The sequence below is a fragment of the Protopterus annectens genome, chromosome 6.part0 (assembly GCF_019279795.1).
Source record: "Protopterus annectens isolate FY-2018-M chromosome 6.part0, PAN1.0, whole genome shotgun sequence".
Taxonomy (NCBI): Eukaryota; Metazoa; Chordata; order Ceratodontiformes; family Protopteridae; genus Protopterus; species Protopterus annectens.
Window position 1 is genome coordinate 1841631003 of NC_056737.1, and position 19351 is coordinate 1841650353.

The 19351-nt window shown below is 40.7% G+C and overlaps 1 protein-coding gene across 3 annotated transcripts in view; it reads right to left on the bottom strand.

Moving 5' to 3' along the window:
* Positions 1-19351, bottom strand: part of STAT1 (signal transducer and activator of transcription 1) — a 1683855-nt gene that overhangs the window by 703029 nt on the left and 961475 nt on the right. For all 3 annotated transcript variants that reach the window (XM_044075195.1, XM_044075193.1, XM_044075194.1), the window contains 2 exons: positions 14676-14717; positions 11453-11536 (listed from right to left, as the gene is read on the bottom strand). In XM_044075195.1, the coding sequence (XP_043931130.1) occupies positions 11453-11536; positions 14676-14717 (126 nt within the window). The remainder of the gene's footprint in view (positions 1-11452; positions 11537-14675; positions 14718-19351) is intronic.

Below are 19351 nucleotides of genomic sequence, written 5' to 3' on the forward strand. Positions count from 1 at the left end.
GACTCCCAGGTTTGTGAGGTAGGACATGGTCAGGTGCATACAGTCTTCCAGCTCCATCACAGTCTTTGTATGGATTGGGCAATCATTTAGGTAAGGGTAGATCTGCACACCCCTTGTTCAGCAAAAAACAAATATTGGGGCCAGACATATTGTGAACAGTCTGACAACAGTAGACAAACCAAAGGTCAATGCACAAAATTGAAAATAGCTTCCACCTGCCCAAAAACAGAGCTACATCCTGTGTTCCTTTGCTATGAGAATACGGAGGCAAGTGTACTTGAGATCTACGGTGACCATGTAAGCTTGATGGGAAAGCACATGCAGGAGCTTTTGAAAAGTCAGCCTTTTGAATTCTGGGGCTACCAGGAACCAGTTCAGTCTCGATAAGTCCAGGACTGGTCTCCAAAACCTTTCTTTTCTTGGTAGTAAGAAGATTCTAAAGTAGTACCCTGTTCCTATTTCACTTGGGGAGACTGGTACTACAGAGCCGTGCTCCAGCAACAACTTGATTTGGACCCAAATGTTCTTGAGCTGACTTTGGGGACAAACAGGATGCGTACAGACCTAGGGAGGGAAGTAAATTGCAATCTGTATCCTGTTCTTATGATGTGGAATGCCCATTTATCTGGGTTATGTCTTGCCACCTGTTTAGAAAGAGGGAAAGTCTGCCTCCTAACTTTCCTGAAGGAGGGGTAGGCTGGGTTGGGTTGGGACTTAAGTGAAGCAGGACAGAGAGGTGCTTGGTTGAGTCATGGCTGCTCCCTTCTGGATCCTGGCGGTGGGATCTACATCCAGATCAGCTTGCCATCTTCTTTGTGGTCTACACTGTTTGGTCTGTCTGTCTGTTTGCCTCTCTCTGCTGGTCCTCCTCCCTCTCTCTATTGACTGGGGAGCAGGAAAGATCAGGTGTTAGCAGGTTAATTCCTACTAAACCCCAGAGGCTATAAGAAAGTCCTTAGCAGTCTGAAGTAATTTAGTCTTGTCCTCCATTTTTCAAATATTACTTGAGCCTTGGGTTTAAAGAGAAAGTTTTTGTCAAGAAGTGCATCCAGGATTTCTGATTAAACATGATCAGGAAGGGACTGCTCTCTTAATCAAGCATGTCTCCCAATTACAGACCCAGAAGCAACTGGCCTGTTTGATGCTTCTAAAGCATTAAAGCCACAATGCAAATATTGTTTTGCACCCTAAGAACAGAACTTGCACAGCTTCAACATTTTTTGCAGGGCTCTATCTTTCATCACTAATAGCTTTAGCTTCATCCGGTCCAAGAGGGTTTCCTGGGATCTGACCATATAGAATTGGCAATTTAAAGTCCTCATGGCCAGAGTACTTGATGTACAAAATTTCTTGCTACATCTATCTATAGTTACTTTTTTCATTAGGCAAGGGGTACCTAGAGATTCTGCCTTTTTGCTCCCTTCGATCCTGAGCAGAACACCTCAGGATCTGCTATGGGATTCTTAAAGAGGTACTTATAAAAATCCATGACACTGTAGAAATGGTCTGGTTTCCTGAGTCAGGGGGTTTGAAGTCAGGTTGCAGGAAAGAATCTAATATGAAATCAGACACAACCTCTAGAATTGGAGGAATTAACAAAGGTTTGTGGTCAGGAAGCCTAGGAAATTCTCTCAGTTTTTCTTAGAGTGAAGGTAAACCTGAGCCTCCTAACTGAAGAACTCGCTCCTCTCACAGAAGGGCTCTTTGAAAGAAAAGTCTACAGGTAATTAGGCTGCAGCAATGTTTTCATCTGACTCAGAATCAGCATACAACCTAGAGGATATATGGTCCACATGTGCCAATTTATCTTCATCATAGGACTCAGTAGAGTCCGGGGGGAGTGATCCTTTTTCCTCCTGCCAGGAAAAGCTCCTGGAGTAGGGGTCCAACTGGGGTTCAGCTGTCTGTATCTCATAAAATCCATGCAGTCCTCTACTAATCTGAATAGGTCCTCGGGCAAGCCTGAATTAATTGAGACGCCGAAGCCCTATGGTGAAGCAAGCTAGAAGCAACCTTTATCTGTTTGACCATGGGCCTGGTTTTGGATATGGTGCCTGTTTTTGTTGGCCCATGCTGTGGACGTGGCCTGTGCCTGGTCTGCTATGGATTCCTCAGTAATACAGGAGATTCCTCCATTCCCATCAGATGGTCTGGAACAGGGGTGAGAAATCAGAGACTTCACAGTGTTCCCAGATCCATCCAGTAACCTAAGTCCTTCAGCTTGTGTGGACAATGAGGGGGCTGACAGCGTGGTAGGTTCCGAAAGGATCTCACCAAAAGCCTCTACCACACACACTTTTGTCAGATGTGACTGAAAACATGTATTTCCCCCTTTGACAATCACAAGTCTTGGTGGACTATCCTGGCACTGATAGGCTATTGTCAGAAACTGTGACTGCTTTAGATTCTTCTTTTTTGTTTAACTCTGACATGATCGGCAGACATGAAAGCACATATGGCCCCGCAAAGCTTTTTCTCTAACAAATTTTTGAGTGGTTCTGCTATATGCATAATGGTTTGCAAATTAAAATAAGCACACTGGGGAGAGTTGGGAAACACTGACCTGGGCTCATCTCACAGCAAAGAAACTTAAGCTGAAGATCAGAGACCTTCTTTTGAAGAAAAAAAAACTCTATCACTATCTGTTTTTGATGACAGAATCTCAGACTCCTCAAAACTCCCTGCAGGTGAACATATAAACACCAGAATAACTCTAAGCAAGTGATTACAGGAACTATAAGATGTCTATCTATACATGCCATGAATAAGAAATGTAAAAGTACTTGTCATTCTTTTCAAGCAATTAATAGTGCTCACCTCCCAAATTAAGCAGGGGTGTACATGATAACCCTAATGTAAATTTGTGTTAACTCATCCAGTCATGAAGACTAGCCACAAACATAGCCAGAGTAGTACTTTGACCTGTACTAGTAATATACTCCACAGGCTGGGAATATATTGCATTAGGAACATACCCTTCTAGTGAAGCTTCACAATTCTTCCATTATTTTCTACTTTCATATTACTGTTGGTCTTCCTGGCATCTTATGATTCCCATAATCACTTGCCTAGTGCTGTCCCTATGTGTCTATGTTCATCTGCAGAGAATTTTGAGGAGTTTGAGATTCTTTCATCAAAAACAGACAGTGATGAGTTTTTTATACCAGTCCACATGTTTGTAGAGCCACTGGTTTTAAGAAATAGGATGTTAAATAGGACAGTGTCTTTCGAGGTTCAAAAAATGAGACACAAGTCACCTCGAAGCAGCTGGTAGGCTATTGAGTATAAGGAGAGTTGTGCTAATCTGTTTGGATAGTTGAAAGCTTTAAGGCCTGTAATTTCTTTCTTAAAATTTCTGGGCCTTTTCAGTTGAAAAACTGAAAAGGAGAAACAAACAACTTCCATTAGGCTTATGTTTTGTATTAGTTTGAATCACAGGGGAGAAGTAAAACAGTCAAGAGTTGTGGTAGCAAAGTGAGGAGTAATGTTAGTGAAAAGCCATGTGTCACTGTGTAGGCAGAGTAAGAAGACAGCTGATGCAATGAAAAACTGAGATTTTCAGCTACACCACAAAAAATAGAAGGAATAGACTGCACTGATTTTTTTGAAGTATGGATAAGCAATGAGACGGTTATTCCATAGCAGGATTTGTTAATTGAAAGGACACATGGGTGAATGCTCTAAATCTGGCTATGAGAAAGAAGACAATACCTGCTGTAGTAGTAAAGATGCAGTCGTACTAGCAGAAAGGGCTGAACCCGACAAAACTGTGGCATAAGGGAAAGTAATTGGGGACACCACAGTGCTTGTGTAAAATGTTTATTCACTGTACACTATGCAGCAGAGAAGTGAGTTTATCCCTACAATCAGAGGATGCTGAGAGGCAGGTGTGAGATTCAATTTGCTATATCCAGCTGTTTTAGAATATTTTTACCTGGAGGATTAAAGACATTTTTGGATACATAACTAAAAAATTAAATAGCAAAGACTGAGCCAGCAAACTGAATGGGACTCTGCTTCTCATTTCTCTGACAACAGCAAAACCTATAACAGAACTTGCAAATTAAACATTTTCCATTGTTTCAAAGGAAAATGATATGAGCAAAACAAAAATGTCCAGGAGCTGACTACAAAAATCAGGAGTACCTTGAATTTGAACCAGAGACTGGAGTTGGGTGGTTGAGATGATGAGGAAGACCACCAGTAATAACATGAAAGTAGGAAATAAACAGAATAATTTTGAAGTGTAACTTCCATAAAATGCAGTTTAGACATGAAAATTATGCTTCTGCAAGAAGTCCTTGAAAAAGATTGCAAGTCTGTGAATATGGGAATTAGTGGAAAAAATATAAAACATATTTCCCAATTTTCATTACTGTTTAGAAGGATAACAAAGGGACTGAATATGTCACTAAGTAAAAATGTTCTTTTTTCTTAGTAAAATGCATATAATACATATTCTGAAGTAAATTGCATGTTAACATTGTAAAATGTTTCTGCATACTATGCAGAGGTTTTTACATGTTAGATAGGGGAATCTAACCAGTGACTGTTTATGATGTTAAAGCAAGAAGTACTGTTTTCTTGACTGCAATATATCTGGGATTTACACTGTAGCACGATAAATGATGGATATAAGCGGTACAATGTTGTGATCTTGGATTACTGGAGGAAGGATGTGGAAATTGCACTGATCATGTGTTTGCACTAAATTACAGAGGTTTTCCCCAGTGTTACACATCTGAAGGTGCAGACTTGTGTTCCTGGTTTGAGCTGCAGACAAAGAGAAAAGTTTTTGTCCTTTTCCTAATCACACAGACAAGAAAATGAAAAGCAAAAAACAATTCTGGTTTTAGCTTTTGTGCTGCAAATAGCTTCTAGTAATTCAGTGGAAAAACCTAATCAAATGCATTAAGAGCTCTTTACAATTATAGGTTCATAGGCTGGTACTACGCTATTGGCCCTAGGGCCTATACAAGCCTAGCCATAACAATTCCCTGGCTATTTCTTCCCACAATATTTTCTTCCCTGGACCCCTGTCTAGAAGGGCGACTGAAGTGATCCCCAGGGTGAATTTCCTATCTCCCATCCAATTGTCAAAGTTCCTTTTGAAGAGGGCCAAAGAGGCGCTCTGTTTGACATGTATGGGCAGTCTATTCCAGAGTCTGTGGAGTCTCTGGGTCAGGAACCTATCCCTCCAGCATGTTTTGTTCATTGTGATGACAAGGTTTAGATCCCTGGAGTGTGTGGCTCTGAGGGATTGGGATTTCTTTAAGTGTAGCATGTACAACAGCTCTGGGTTTGACATGGCCTTGTATGTTAAGCAAAGATCGCCTCTGAGTAGATGATATTCGACAGAGTAGAAATGGAGGTTTTTTAAGACGGTCAGCATAGGGCATCTGCTTTAGGCCTGTGATTCTTTTAGTGAGGTATTTCTGCGGCCTTTCCAGTTGTTGCAGATGTCTTGAGAGGTACATACCAAATGGGGCATTGTATTCTATAATGGGTCTAATGAGGGATGAGTACAGTGGGACAATGACCTCCTTTTTTCTGGATGAAAAGCCCTTAGTGATGAGGTGTGCCACATTGAAGGATTTTTAAGGCTGTTGTGGCGATGTGGTTATCAAAGGTGAGACCACTGTCCACCTGTGTTCCTAAGACCTAAAAAATGCACTCTTTAAACACATTAACTTGTACCCTACACATTCCTTTAAATTTGGCATCCTTGAAGTAGTAGGTAAAAATTTTAGAGGTGGTGACTGGACTAATAAGTTGTTTAGGGCTGAAGTTAGGTGGCAACTCAAACTAAATGCTAGTGAATTCCCTGGTATGAACAAATATGTTAGAATTAAACATGAATTAAAATTTAGGGCATTGAAACTTTGAAATTGTATTTCTTGGATCTATATATTTACATGTTTTTTTACTCCTATATATTTTTTTTTTTACAAAACTTCTTAACATTTAATGAATTACATCTATTTTTTTGAAAAGTGATTAGAAAGTATGTTAAAACCTTATTTTTTTATTGATTTTTTATTGATATTTAAGCACTGTCACTTTATTATAATAACAATTAATTAAGGGTTAATTGGTTGAACTTGTATAAAAGGAGCTAGTTAACTGACGTTTAATTTTTCTGAAGTTTGAATACGAAAGCGCTAGACTTAACGTTTTTTTGACTGTACTACACTGCTTGGATTTTTACATCGAATAAACTGTTGTTCTGGGTTTTAGAATATCGGCTCCAGAGTGGTTGGTTGTTTTTATTTGTTGTGTTATCCACTCTTACACCCTATTGTGTTTTATGTGTTCCTAAGTCTCTTATCACATTTTTGGTGTTTAGTATACTACCACCTATGTGGTAATTCACGGGTACATGTTTTTCCCAAAGGAAATAACTTTTTGGCATTGAGCTTGAGTCCATAGCTCTGGCACCAAGCATCTGTTTCTGTAAGGCCCTTTTGTAGAATATCCACATCATTTGGGGATTCAATAATGGCTCCCAGTTTACAGTCATATGTAAACTTTGCTAGCCAGAGTCCCTAAGTGTTGGCCTGTACTTCAGAGAAGTAGATGCCAAAAAAGAGTGGTTCCAGGACTGAACCCTGAGGTACTCCACTTGTCACTTGTCTGGAGATGGATTTGGAGTTGGCTACTTTTACAGCGTGGGTTCTGTCAGTAGGTCAGTTGGCAACCCATCGAGTGACGTGGGATTAATGCCCAGCTAAGTAAGTTTATCTATGATTTCAGAGTAGAGGATGGTGTTGAAGGCCTTGGCGAGGTCCAGATAGGCTGTGTGGACCACCTTACCCTCATCCACAGCTCTGGAGGCAGATTCGAAGAAGTCAATCAGGTTCAGGAGACGAGATCGGCCCTTCACAAACCCAAACTTGTTGGGGTCCAGTGTTTGAAGGTTGCCAATGTCTTTGTTTATACGTTCCATGATAATACGATCTATGGCCTTACAGATGAGGCTCATCACATTACTAGGGCATTAGTTCCTAGGATCCAAGCTGGATCCCTCCTTGTGGAGTGGGAAAACTGTAGCTGTGTGCCACTCAGTGGGCACGAAGCCTGAGGTGAGGCTATGATTAAACATGAAGCTTAGGTGAGGTGCCAGTTCAGTTTGTAGTTCATGTAGTACACAGCTCGGGATGTCGTCTGGTCCCATGGATGCTGTATTCTTAGCTTTGGAGAGTGCGGTTTTTACCTGTGTGGTCATTACTACTGGAATTTGGCAATCTTTTGGTATTGAGATGGGCCCTTTAGGGGGTGAGACGGGGGTGAAGTTGGCACTGAATCAATCTGCCAGGATATTGGCAATATCCTTGGGATCAGTATATTTAATGCCATTCTGTTGTAGCTCAGAGCAGATCTGAGCATTGCCATTTAGATTCTTGACATAGCTATATAATGTCTTGTGGTTGTCTTTGGAATCTTTGGCAATTTTATTTTCGTAACTAGCTTTGGAGGATTTTATGAGGGATCTCAGCTTCTTGCTGAGGCTGATAAGGGAGTTTTTTTGCATCCTGGGATTTTCCTCTTTTTTGCAACAGTTTCTTCCTTTTGTTGTAAAGATTGTTTATGGCAGGGGACCACCAGATTGGCTTTCTTTTTTTGGAGGAGAGCGTCTTGGTTCTATTTGGGATGGCAAGAGTGGATGTGCTCGTTCAGTTTCTTAGTGTAGCATTCAGCAGTTGAATTTTCAGTTCCCTTCTGCATGGGTGTCATGAAGTTTGTCACTTCTGACTCGAGTAGCATGAAGTTAGCTTTGGAGATTTTTTTTACGGAGGCTTCCTTACTGGGGGGGGGGGGATGTCAAGGGTGATTAGCTTATGGTCAGACCTGACCAATGAGGCGGTGACCATAGGTGTGGAGCATCAGTTTCCCACGTTGGTAATGACCAGGTCTAGGATATTGGAGCCCCTGGTGGGACTATGGATTAGTTGATCCAGGGCATTGGAATTTATGAATTCCAAGAACCGTTGGGCAAAGGTGTTGGTACACGAGTAGTTTTCCCAGTTAACAGCAGGGTAGTTGAAATCACCCAGTATTAGGGTGTTTGGTTGTATCTTAATATTTTCCAGTATGTTTAGAAAGGTGTAGTGAAAATCTTGGGGCATGGTGGGGGATCTGTAGCAAGCTACAATTTGGATTGCAGTCTTACTAGTGTTAGCTGCACCTGGAGAATTTTACAAGAAGCTTGAAAAATATACATTTACTAGTGTTTGTGAGGATCTTAAGAAGCCTAGCCTTATGTTCCCATGGAAGTTTTTATCCCATATATGTTGTGTATGAATAACCCAGAGGCAGGAACATCAAGGATATGTTGGGACATTTACTTGTTGCCCCTGTCTACGAGGGACAAGGGCACTAAACTGGGAATGAATTTGTGGTTTCCCATTGACACATACAAAGTACATCTGAATAGAGTTAGAGAAGTACTTTGCTTTAGGTGGAATGGAAGACAGTTCCACAGAAGAGGTATTCTCTGTGAAACATACCTATCCCTTCAATATATTCTATTTATGTTTCAAAAACGATTGATATCCCTTGAGTGGGTGTTCATGCTACCACTGAAGTTGTGAATATGTACTAGGTCTGAAACTATAGGGTCTGTTTAAGTTATATATGCAGGGCATAGGTCACGTCTTAGTACCGTGTATGACACTGAGAAGAGGGATAAGGTTTGGAAACAATATGCATAGTTTTTGTGATTTAGGCCCTTGATTTATTTAGTGAGGAAAGCATTGTTACCTCTCCAGCTGTGACAACTGTTTGGACAGGTGCATACAGAATGGGGCATTAAATTCAATGATTGGCCCAAAGGCAGACTTGGACCTGGACACCTTACCTTTAGATATAAGCTACACAATAAAAGGGACACCCTTACAATGGTAAATAGCTTTCCAGCATTTGAGAATAACTACTTCAATCATTTATAAACTATTAACTGTTTTTCTTTCCACCAGCAAAGCACTGCAGATGTAGCTGGTCTCTCTGTTGTTGTTCAGGCAACTAATCAGGAAATGACTGAACCATGAACTCTTGAGGTATTTGAATGAGAAACATTATAACTGATACTTACGGGGAACTGGCAATCAATTCAGTACAAATAAATGAAGGCTGACACATTGATGGAAATATTTTTGCAAGCAGATGCATTTCTATCAGTATTTTGAACATCAGTATAAAACATAACAGTGGACAGTCTAGTTTACTCATTTAAGGGTAGCCAGTGCACTTCTTCTTAAGGCTAAAAGTCAGTTAACTGAGAGCATGCAAGCTTTTTTTTACATCCCAGAAGAAAATAAAATATGGGACAAAAATGGATCGTGTTAGTGCAAGTGGGATCACGGTCTCTAACATACAATGCCTGCATAATTAAACCAAACTTAAGAATATAAAGTCTGTGACTGTAGCTGTCTGCCTGGGTTATTAGACCCTATATGATGGGATAACTTCATGTTTGGAAACCGTATATAGTTTTTTGTGTTTGTTGTGAGCTAAAAGGGGTTAGGAGTTAAAAATGAAAATGTTTCTTCAGTGTTTTACTAAAGTGAAAAATCTGTGGAAATTTGACATGGGTTCAGGCACAGGCGAGAAGTCGCAACAGCATATGAAATCAGCTTGCTAAACATTGATATGTGCAGGTAAGTTGCAAGTTGGAACCATATATTAAAAAACTGTCTTGTAGAATACATGAAAGTAATATCTTCTTATCCGGATGACTTCATTATCACTTATATCACAGAATGTGAATGACACTGTAGGTGTAGAAAAAAGCAAAGAGTACTGAAATACACTAAGAAGTGCAGGATTCAAAAAGAAATGTTATAGGAGACACACCTAGACAGACATGGGCACGAGAATTTGGCAAAAACAGGATTTCAGAATGGATCTTTAGCAGAGTATCAAGAAAAAAGGAAAAGAGGGATAATAATATTGATTGTGAGAAGGGTGCTAGTACTGACAGAAGAGGAGAAGAAAGATAATAATGGGAGATTTATGGCAATAAGGGGGTATTGGCAGGAAGGAGGATTACACTGGCGAGTATTATATTCCACCTAAAACTACTATTAAGTTGTTTAAGTGAATTAAGAGAGAGGTAATTAGTTTTCATCAGGAAATATTATTAATGTGTGGGGACTGAAACATGATCTGCAACAGTGAGGCTGTATCTCGGAGACCTAGCAGACAAAATATAATAAAAGATGGTAGATTTCTAAATAAATACACGAGAATATTTAAAATGGAAGATGTGAACTTACTAGCAGGAACCTACACAGAATTTACATATTATTCTCAAAGTAGCAATAATTGAGTTAGACTGGATAGAAATTATATTTGACAGGAGCATGGGCATTTAATTTAAAGCTCTGAAACACATTCAATAACTACTGGTGTCTAATCTGGAATAAAGACTAAAATAAAGATGCAGGGTGTGGGATTTTTAGAAAAGGGGCATAATAAACTGTATAGAAATAAAGGGTCTATGTTAAATGTTCGAACATCCAAAATGTCGAACATTACATGGTCGAGACCAAATGTTCGACATTTGGATGTTCGAACGTAAAAAAAAAAAAAAAAGAAAACACAGAAAAAACACATTAACAGTGTAGGCAGGGGGGCAACCCCCTGCACTCCCACACCCCCCCCCACTTTAATATACCAACTCAGAGACTGCATGTCAGTGCATAAAAGGAATATTCTCCCTATCTGCACCATACAGTGTCGTTGAAAGTCTATCTTCGAGCACTCAAAATTTCGAACGTTTGGTCTCGACCATGTAACGTTCGAAATTTTGTGCGTTTGAAGATTTGACAGGTACCCAAAATAAATGGAATCCATGGGAACAATACATGCAGAATAATGTTAAGGAGAGGTGATATTTCGGGGAAGGAGGGATTTGAGCAATCCATGTAATGTTTTAATGATCATCAAGGCAAAAATCATATTAGTAAGGACTTTAATGCTATTGGTTGTCAAAAAGTAATTATTAGAAAATGGAAAGCAGAATCTACACCAACTATAACTGATGTATTGAATGTTGTAAAGAGATAAGAGCAGTGAGATGGGATCTTTACAAAATGGAATGAGTAAATTATATAGAAACAAATGGAATTAGAACAATACATGCACAATAAAGATCAAGAGGAGTAAAAATTCAAGAAAGGCAAGAATTGAGCATTTATGTAACGCTGGAGTGAATGAGAATTGTTTAAAAAAGCACATATGTAAAATGTATGAAAATGAAAAAAGGTTTGTAATATTAATGTATATGTACTATGCTGTCACTAAACATATGTGGCTTTGATAACATTGTTTTAAAAAAGATTAACAGCTTACAAAATGCAGTAATGGTTATCTGAAATTATTAAAAATAACACCATTTAAAAAGAATGATTACTGTTCATAGCATTAGTGCAAGCGGAAGCTAGTAACTTACCTCTATGTCTATCACCAAGTTAGGCTGACATAACTCTGTTACAAAGCTGAGTGAGTGGAGTTCTTCGGTGACAATAAGAGGACCCTTCAAAACAAGCACAAAGATAAATAATAATCAGAGCAAATTGCAGAAATGACCACAGGGACCACTATGGGCTACAATGACCCTGAAGAATTATTACTTTCTAACCAATGTACACAGTACTGCAGAGCACAATGAATGTCTTCACTTAATGATGTGGCACAGAATAAGTAAACTGCAAAAAGTAGAGCTGCAAGTCTTCACATGCTAGCAAAGCAAAGATATTGCCTGTTTTACTGTAGCTTTGCATCACTGTTTCACTTCAGCTCTTCACAGTAACATATCAAATATAATGTGGAGACACTGTGGCATGAAAAAAAATAACAGGGTAAAAGGCTGGCCACTGACTTTTCAATGCATGTGTTACATGCAGCACTCTCTTTATGGAGACCTAGCCTTTGTTGGTAGACATTTATTTATTTTTTGCAATCAATTCCACTGCTGTGTTACAGTGTGTGTGTGTGTGTGTGTGTGTGTGTGTGTGTGTGTGTGTGTGTGTGTGCGCGCGCAGGGGTGGGTGGGGGGGGGGTGGTTCAGAAAGTGAAGCCCACCCAGTTCAGGTTTGTAAAAGGCAGATCATGTCTCCTAAACCTGACAAACTTCTTTGAAGCAGTCACCAATACCGTAGACGAGGGTAAGGTGGTTCACACAGCCTATCTAGATCTCGCCAAGGCTTGTGACACCATCCCCCACTCTGGAATTATAGATAAACTCACTAAACTAGGTATAAATCCCTATGCACAAGATGGGTTGCCAACTGGCTCACTGACAGAACCCACACTGTAAAAGTAGCAGACTCCAAATCCGACTTCAGACCAGTGACAAGTGGAATACCACAGGGTTCAGTCCTGGGTCCTCTCCTGTTTGGTATCTAGTTTTCTGAAGTACAGGCTAACACAGGAGGTCTTTGGTTAACGAAGTTCGCAGATGACTGCAAACTAGGAGCCATAATCGAAACTACTAACGATGTGGACATCCTACAAAAGGGCCTCACTGAGACAGATGCCTGGTGTCAAAGGCATGGCCTCAAGCTCAATGCCAAAAAGTACACTGTCATCCCCTTTGGTGAAAACTCTGTACCCATGAGCTACCACATAGGTGGTAGTCTACTTAACACAGAAAGTGTGATAAGAGATCTTGGGACACAGGTGGACAGTAGTCTCTCCTTTGATAATCACATCACCACAGTAGTCAAGAAATTCTTCTACGTGGCACACCTCATTACAAAAGGCTTCTCATCCATGAAAAAACAGGTCATTGTTCCCCTCTACTCAGCACTCATTAGACCCACTATAGAGTACAACACCCCTTTTGGTATGTACCTCACAAGACATCTACAACAACTGGAAAGGCCGCAGAAATACCTCACAAAGAGGATTACTGGCCTCAAACAGATGCCCTACACAGACCATCTCAAAAAACTCCAGCTTTACTCCGTCGCATATCGCCTACTCAGAGGCGATCTCTGCCTAACATACAAAGCTATGTCAAACCCAGAGCTGTTGGACATTCTCCACTTAAAGAAATCCCAGTCCCTCCGAGCTACACGCTCTAGGGACCTAAACCTTGTCACCACAATAAACAGAACATGTTGGAGGGATAGATAGGGTTGGGAGGGTGGCCTAATGGTTAAGGTGTTTGCCTTACAAGCACAAGGTGCAGGGTTTGAGTCTCACAAGGGATAATTGGCTAGGCTTAAAATGGCTCGCAAGGGCAGTTAGCTTAGTACTAATCTATAAACCTAAACCTATAAACCTATTCCTGTCCCAGAGACTTCCCATACTCTGGAACAAACTACCTATCTATATCAAACAAAGCTCCTCATTAGCACTCTTCAAGAAAAATCTTGATGACTGGATGGGAAATAGGAAATTCACCCCGGGGATCACCTCTGTAGTTCTGCTTGACAGCGGCACGTGAAAATAATTTTCTTGGGTGGCAAAAGCCAGGGTACCTTTTTGGCTAGGCTTATATAGGTCCTAGGGCCAATAGCCTAGTACCTACCAATGAACCTATGAATGAAGCATTCAGGTGGGAAGAAACATTTTTTTTCCTGATTATGCAACTAATGTTGCTTAGGGCAGTGGCCAGCCAAATTCTTTTACACACTTTTAAGTTTTCTAGTTCTGTTAATTAACAGTTTGTCCACAATGGGGGCGAGAAGGTCTAACAATGACCAACATCCTGACATGGTCAGTTACATTGTATACTGGTTCCCTGTCTATAATGTCTAGCTCATTAAGGGGTGAAAAACTACTTTCATTTGATGGAGACAGGATGAGCTTTACTTCCTTCAAAGACCAAGAAGTGATTTGGTCACTTAAAGTGTTATGAAAGATACTACACTGACTGGTAGTCACCACATAAGAGTTGTTTTCAGTTACTGGCTTAGGCTTGGAAGCTTCCTGATTTGAGTTGTGTTAGATTGCAAAGGTTGAGCATGTGATCAAGATGATTTCTCAGTGAGTCCTGCCTGTTCACATTAAAGACATTATGAAAAACTTCTCTGAAAAAGTTGGGGGGGGGGGGCACAGCAAAAAAAAGTTTGCTGTCTTCCCCCAGCAATAACTGGATGAGCAGTCAATTGGAGGTGCTCTAATCTAGTATGTTATCTATTTTGGTCACTCAAACTACTAGTACAAGAATGATATGTCACATCCACGGTGGTGCAGTGGTAGCATTGTTGCCTCACAGGAAGAGGTTCTCCCGTTCAATTCTCGGCTGGAATGCGGGGAGTACCTTCTGTGTGGAGTCTGCATGTCCTCCCCGCGGTTGGATGAGTGTTCGAAAGACATGCGTAAATGGGCGTGCCTTTGTTGAAGGTTGAACATCGAGCTGGCATCTCGGCGTTCATGAAAAATATACTGCCAATCATTAGCGGACCGGAGTTCCGCTGTGGCGACCCCTAAATGGGAAAAGCCAAAAGATCAACAACAAGAATGATGTTATGTCACAATCAAAGAGTATAAGGTTTTAAACAAGACAATTTTGTTAGCATGATACAATACATCCTTAAACAGTGACACTAAATTATCTTTGCAAGTATATCCTATTATTTCTAGTATGAAGGTAGCAATGTAGAATGCAAGAATGTGGCATAACAGAAAATCATAACCAAAGAAATTTTAATAAAACTGCTTACCTCATTGGTTCGACTGCCAGCATTTTTCTGTTCTTTCAGTTGCTGTAAACAGAGTGATGAAAACAAAACAAACATTAGCGTCCTGACTCATTAGGTACTAGTGCTGCACAAACATGTAATGTAACATCTTAAGGTAGAATTAAAATATCAATAAGCTTAAAGTCAGTGTCAACACTGATGTATCTCTGGAAAAATGTAGGATCCCGAGAATTTAAAAAGTTGAATTTAACATCTATACATAACATACACTAACACCTTAAAGGATAAACACATTTTGAAGTAAAAGGTGTTTTAGAACAAAAGACAATATTATTTCACTGAAGTATTATTTTTTAACATTCTTACTATTTCTTTACTTCACTGAAGTGTATGTTAATCAGACTGACTCTCTCCTCTCACAAAACAAGTCAGCAGTCGGAACAAAACAGTTATACCTACTATAATGGCTGATTTCCACAGAGATTTCAAGCAGCAAGTACAAAAGACCTATCTCACCATCACATGGCACATATCACAACATATTCCCCTCCCTCAGATTTACATGGTGGCACCCAGGCATTCATATCTGATACAAAATTCTTCAGCTTCCTTAATTCAAGAGGTCCCAACAAAAAAAAAAGACTGCGCAATGATCAAAATGGAATCCATTACAGGAAGGTACTGCTGTGAGCAATGCTGGCCGTAACAACAGGTGTTTTATAAGTTCAGTAAATACTCTTTTCAAGATGAGACACATTCAAAGAATCCTGACTCACTGATGTTATGACAGTACCTGCATACTCCTGCACAACTCTCATTATTTCCAAGTCTTGCAACACCCTGCATGATAAACATTCCTATGCTGCGAAATCTAAACAAAATACACTACATTTTGATGGAAGCCCCCAACAAATAGCTGCGACACACTGCAAGTTTAGTTAACTATTTATGCCTACAAAGTATTAATAATACTGTTGTGGCTTCCAGAGTCTTTATTTAACCAGGCAGTTGTTGATGGCTCTTGACTGCTACTCCCTGAAGGTACCGCCTCCCCCTTTTGCTGTGTATACCATCACCTTCCACCCTGACCCTTTGGTACTCTCCCTAGCAATGCCAATATAGTACTACTGAGCTTTAGCTTTACATGCAACTATAACCGCCGCATTGTCCACCCCCAGGGAAGTGTGACTCTGTTTTTCAGCAGCTACTGACACAAACTATAGTTTCATGGCTGATGAGGGCATTTCATTTTCCACCTACCTTTATTTCCTCTTTCATTAGACTTTCTTGCCTAGCACTTCCTCATTAACACAGGTTGCATCCCATTTATGTCTATAACATACGCCAAGTATTGTACTCACCAAGTTTTTCAGGGATCCTTTAATTATTTATGGCTAGGGGACTCTGAATGGCAACTTTATTATGTATGATGCTTCTTTGCACTGTACCCCTGATGATACTCTGTTAACCCCTTTCTTCTGACACACAACTAGGGGAGAGGATCTGCATTTTGGTAACTGCAGTCATCCGGGAAATTCACAGGATCATAGGAAGTTACTAGGCTACTGGCCCTGAGGCCCTTACAAGCCTAGCCAAGAATTTAGCCCATTTTCCAACAAGCCAGCACCCTATGCCACTGTCCAGCAGGGCCATAGGTGGAATCCCATGAGTATATTTCTGTTCCCCATCCAGTTATCCAGGTTGCATTTAAAAAGGTTTAATGAGGTACTCTGCTTTACTTGGAGAAGCAGTCTATTCCAGAAAAGGGGGAGTGTCTGGGACACAAATATGTTCCACCAACAAGTCCTATTGATTTTATAGACCAGGTTGAGGTCTCGGGTACAGGTTACTCGAGTGGAGCTTGACTTGCAAACATGCAGCAGTACCATCAGGGTGGGGTCTGAGATTGCTCTGTATGCCAGACAGAGGTCACCTCTGATGAGTCTGTAGGAGACTGAGTAGAGAGACAGGGCTTTTAGCCTATCTGTGTAGGGTAGAAGTTTGAGGCCCTGTATTCTCTGGGTAAGGAATCTCTGTGGTATCTCCAGCTGCTGCATGTGCTTTGTGGGGTACATGCCAAAAGAGGCACTGTATTCAATAATCGGTCTTACAAGGGAAGAATACAGGGATGTTATGACCACCTTGTTCCTGGATGAGATACCCTTACTAATGATGTGGGCCATGTAGAAAGCTTTCTGTACAACGGAGGCAATATGGTGGTCAAAAGTCAGTCTGCTATCAACCTGGTTTCCCAAGTCCCTCACAACTGACTGCGTGCTTAGTGCCTTACTATCAATGTGATAATTTATGGGGACATCATTCTCCCCAAAAGGGATGATGATGATGCATGTTTTGACATTCAGTTTGAGGCCATGTTAATGGCACCAGTCATTTGTTTGGGTGAGACCCTGTTGGAGGATGTCCACATCACTAGGGGAATTGATGACTGCACCCAGCTTGTAGTCATCTGGAAACTTGGTCAGCCATAGCCCACTAGATTTGGCCTGCACCTCTGAGATAGCCTAACAGCAGAGGCCTCAAGACCAATCCCTGGGGTACACCGCTTGTCACGGGTCTAATACTTGAGATGGCTTCCCCTATTTTGACTAGATGGGTTCTATCAATGAGTCAGTTTGCTACCCATCTGGTAGCATATGGATTGATGCCTAGTTTGAGAGAGTTTATCTATCATACCTGAGTGGAGAATAGTATCGAAGGCCTTGGCCAGGTCAAAGTAGGTGGTGTGCACTGTCTTCCCCTCATCTATTACCTTAGTGACTGTGTCAAAGAAGTTGACCAAATTTAACATGCATGACCTCCCCTTGACAAAACCAAACTGTGTGGGATCAAGCATCTGAAGGCTGCCAATGTCCTTGTTAATGAGGTCCATGATAATCTGCTCCATGGCCTTGCAGGTCAGCCTAGTTAGGCTGATGGGTCTATAATTTCCTGGATCAGTGGTCACTCCACCTTTGTGCAAAGGGATGACACTAGCTGTCCTTCACTCGGCTGGGATGAAGCCGGTACTCATGCTTTGGTTGAATAGGGTGCCTAATGGTGCTGCAAGTTCCTGCCTGAGTTCATATAGGATGCAGCCTGGGATGTTATCGGGTCCCATGGAGGCTGTAAGTTTTGCCTTTGAGAGGGCAGTGATGACTTGCTCCTTAGGGATAAGGGGAGGGGGGCAGGTACTGGGGATATCCTGTTTTACTGATGGGGGTACAGATGAGTGAAGTTTTCACTGAACCTGTCTGCCAGCAGGTTGGCTATATCTACAGGGTTTGTGTATGTGGTTTCTTTGACCACCAGTTCTGAGCAGATCTGGGTGCTTCTCTTGAGACTGTGGATATATGTGAAGAAAGCCTTATGATTGTCTTCAGCTGATGTGGCCAGTTTGGACTTGTTTGCTTTGGAGGATTTCACTAGTGCTCTTATTTGCTTGTTCAGGCTAAGGACAGATTGCTTCCACTTAGACACCTGCTCCTTCTTGGTCCTGGACAGCAATTTTTTCCTTTGATTATAGAATTTATTTATTGTAGATGTCCACCAGACAGGTTTACTCTTCTGGCATTTTTGATTCCATGCAGCTATATATATGCTCATATAGTACTTTGGTGTAAGTTTGGACATATGTGCCAGTTTCTCTGGAAGGGGAAGGGGCTGTGAAGCTGTTTATACCTTCTCTCAAGAGGTAGTAATCAGCTTTGGAGAAGTTTTTTTGTTTGACCCTAGCTGGGGGGGGTGACTTTGAATGTGACTGCTTTGTGGTCGGATCTTAAAAGGGATGATGACATGGTAGGGATGCTGCAGTGGTTACCCATGTTAGTTAATACCAAGTCTAAGATATTTTCACCTCTTGTGGGGGTGTAAACCAACTAGTCCAAGGCATTTGCATTGATGAAATCAAGGAAGCTCTGGGCATTTGTGTTTTGGCATGAGTATGTCTTCCAATCTATGGTTTGTCTATCTATTGCCTACAGTTACTAATACTTTGTACTGCAGATGTTAAACTTCTATGACTGGTATACCTTTGTATATATTTTGTTTTGCTGCTTATTTAGGTTTAAACACATTACCCATATACACATCACTGCATAATTAATCTGTGTCATGGTTTGGTAACTCTATAAATGGTGTGCATGACATGATGACAGCCATGTCCACTATGCAATGTACATTTAGAAAGCTATAAATGCTGTCTGACCTGCATTATTATGTTTGTTGTGGTAAATTGTTCGCTTTTTTTCTATTATTAAACTGGTTGTTGCTTTAGAGGTATCTGAAATATTCTGTCCTTATTTTGCTGTACAGCAAATTATGGTGTTAAAGGTTCTGGCACTACAGACGACTACTTACCACTGAGTGCTTTTTGAATTTTGACCCTTTGCTTGTTGGTGCTCTACTTTACCTTTTTTCATACCTACTCTTAATCTATGACTTCTACCCTATGAATGCAGAGGACACTGACTCCACTTTTCCCTTTGCTTTTATGTAGACATCCCCTTCACACTCCTGTCATTTTTTATCTCCTTCCACCTTAAAATCAGAATTGACTATTCTTATTCTCCTCTATCAGCTGTTCTCTACTATAGTTTGCTTCAGAATGTATTTGTGTGGACTTCACCTATGAAAGCCCCCAACAAGCAGCAGAGGTAGATTGTAAGTTTAGTCAACTATGTATGCCTACAGAGCACTAA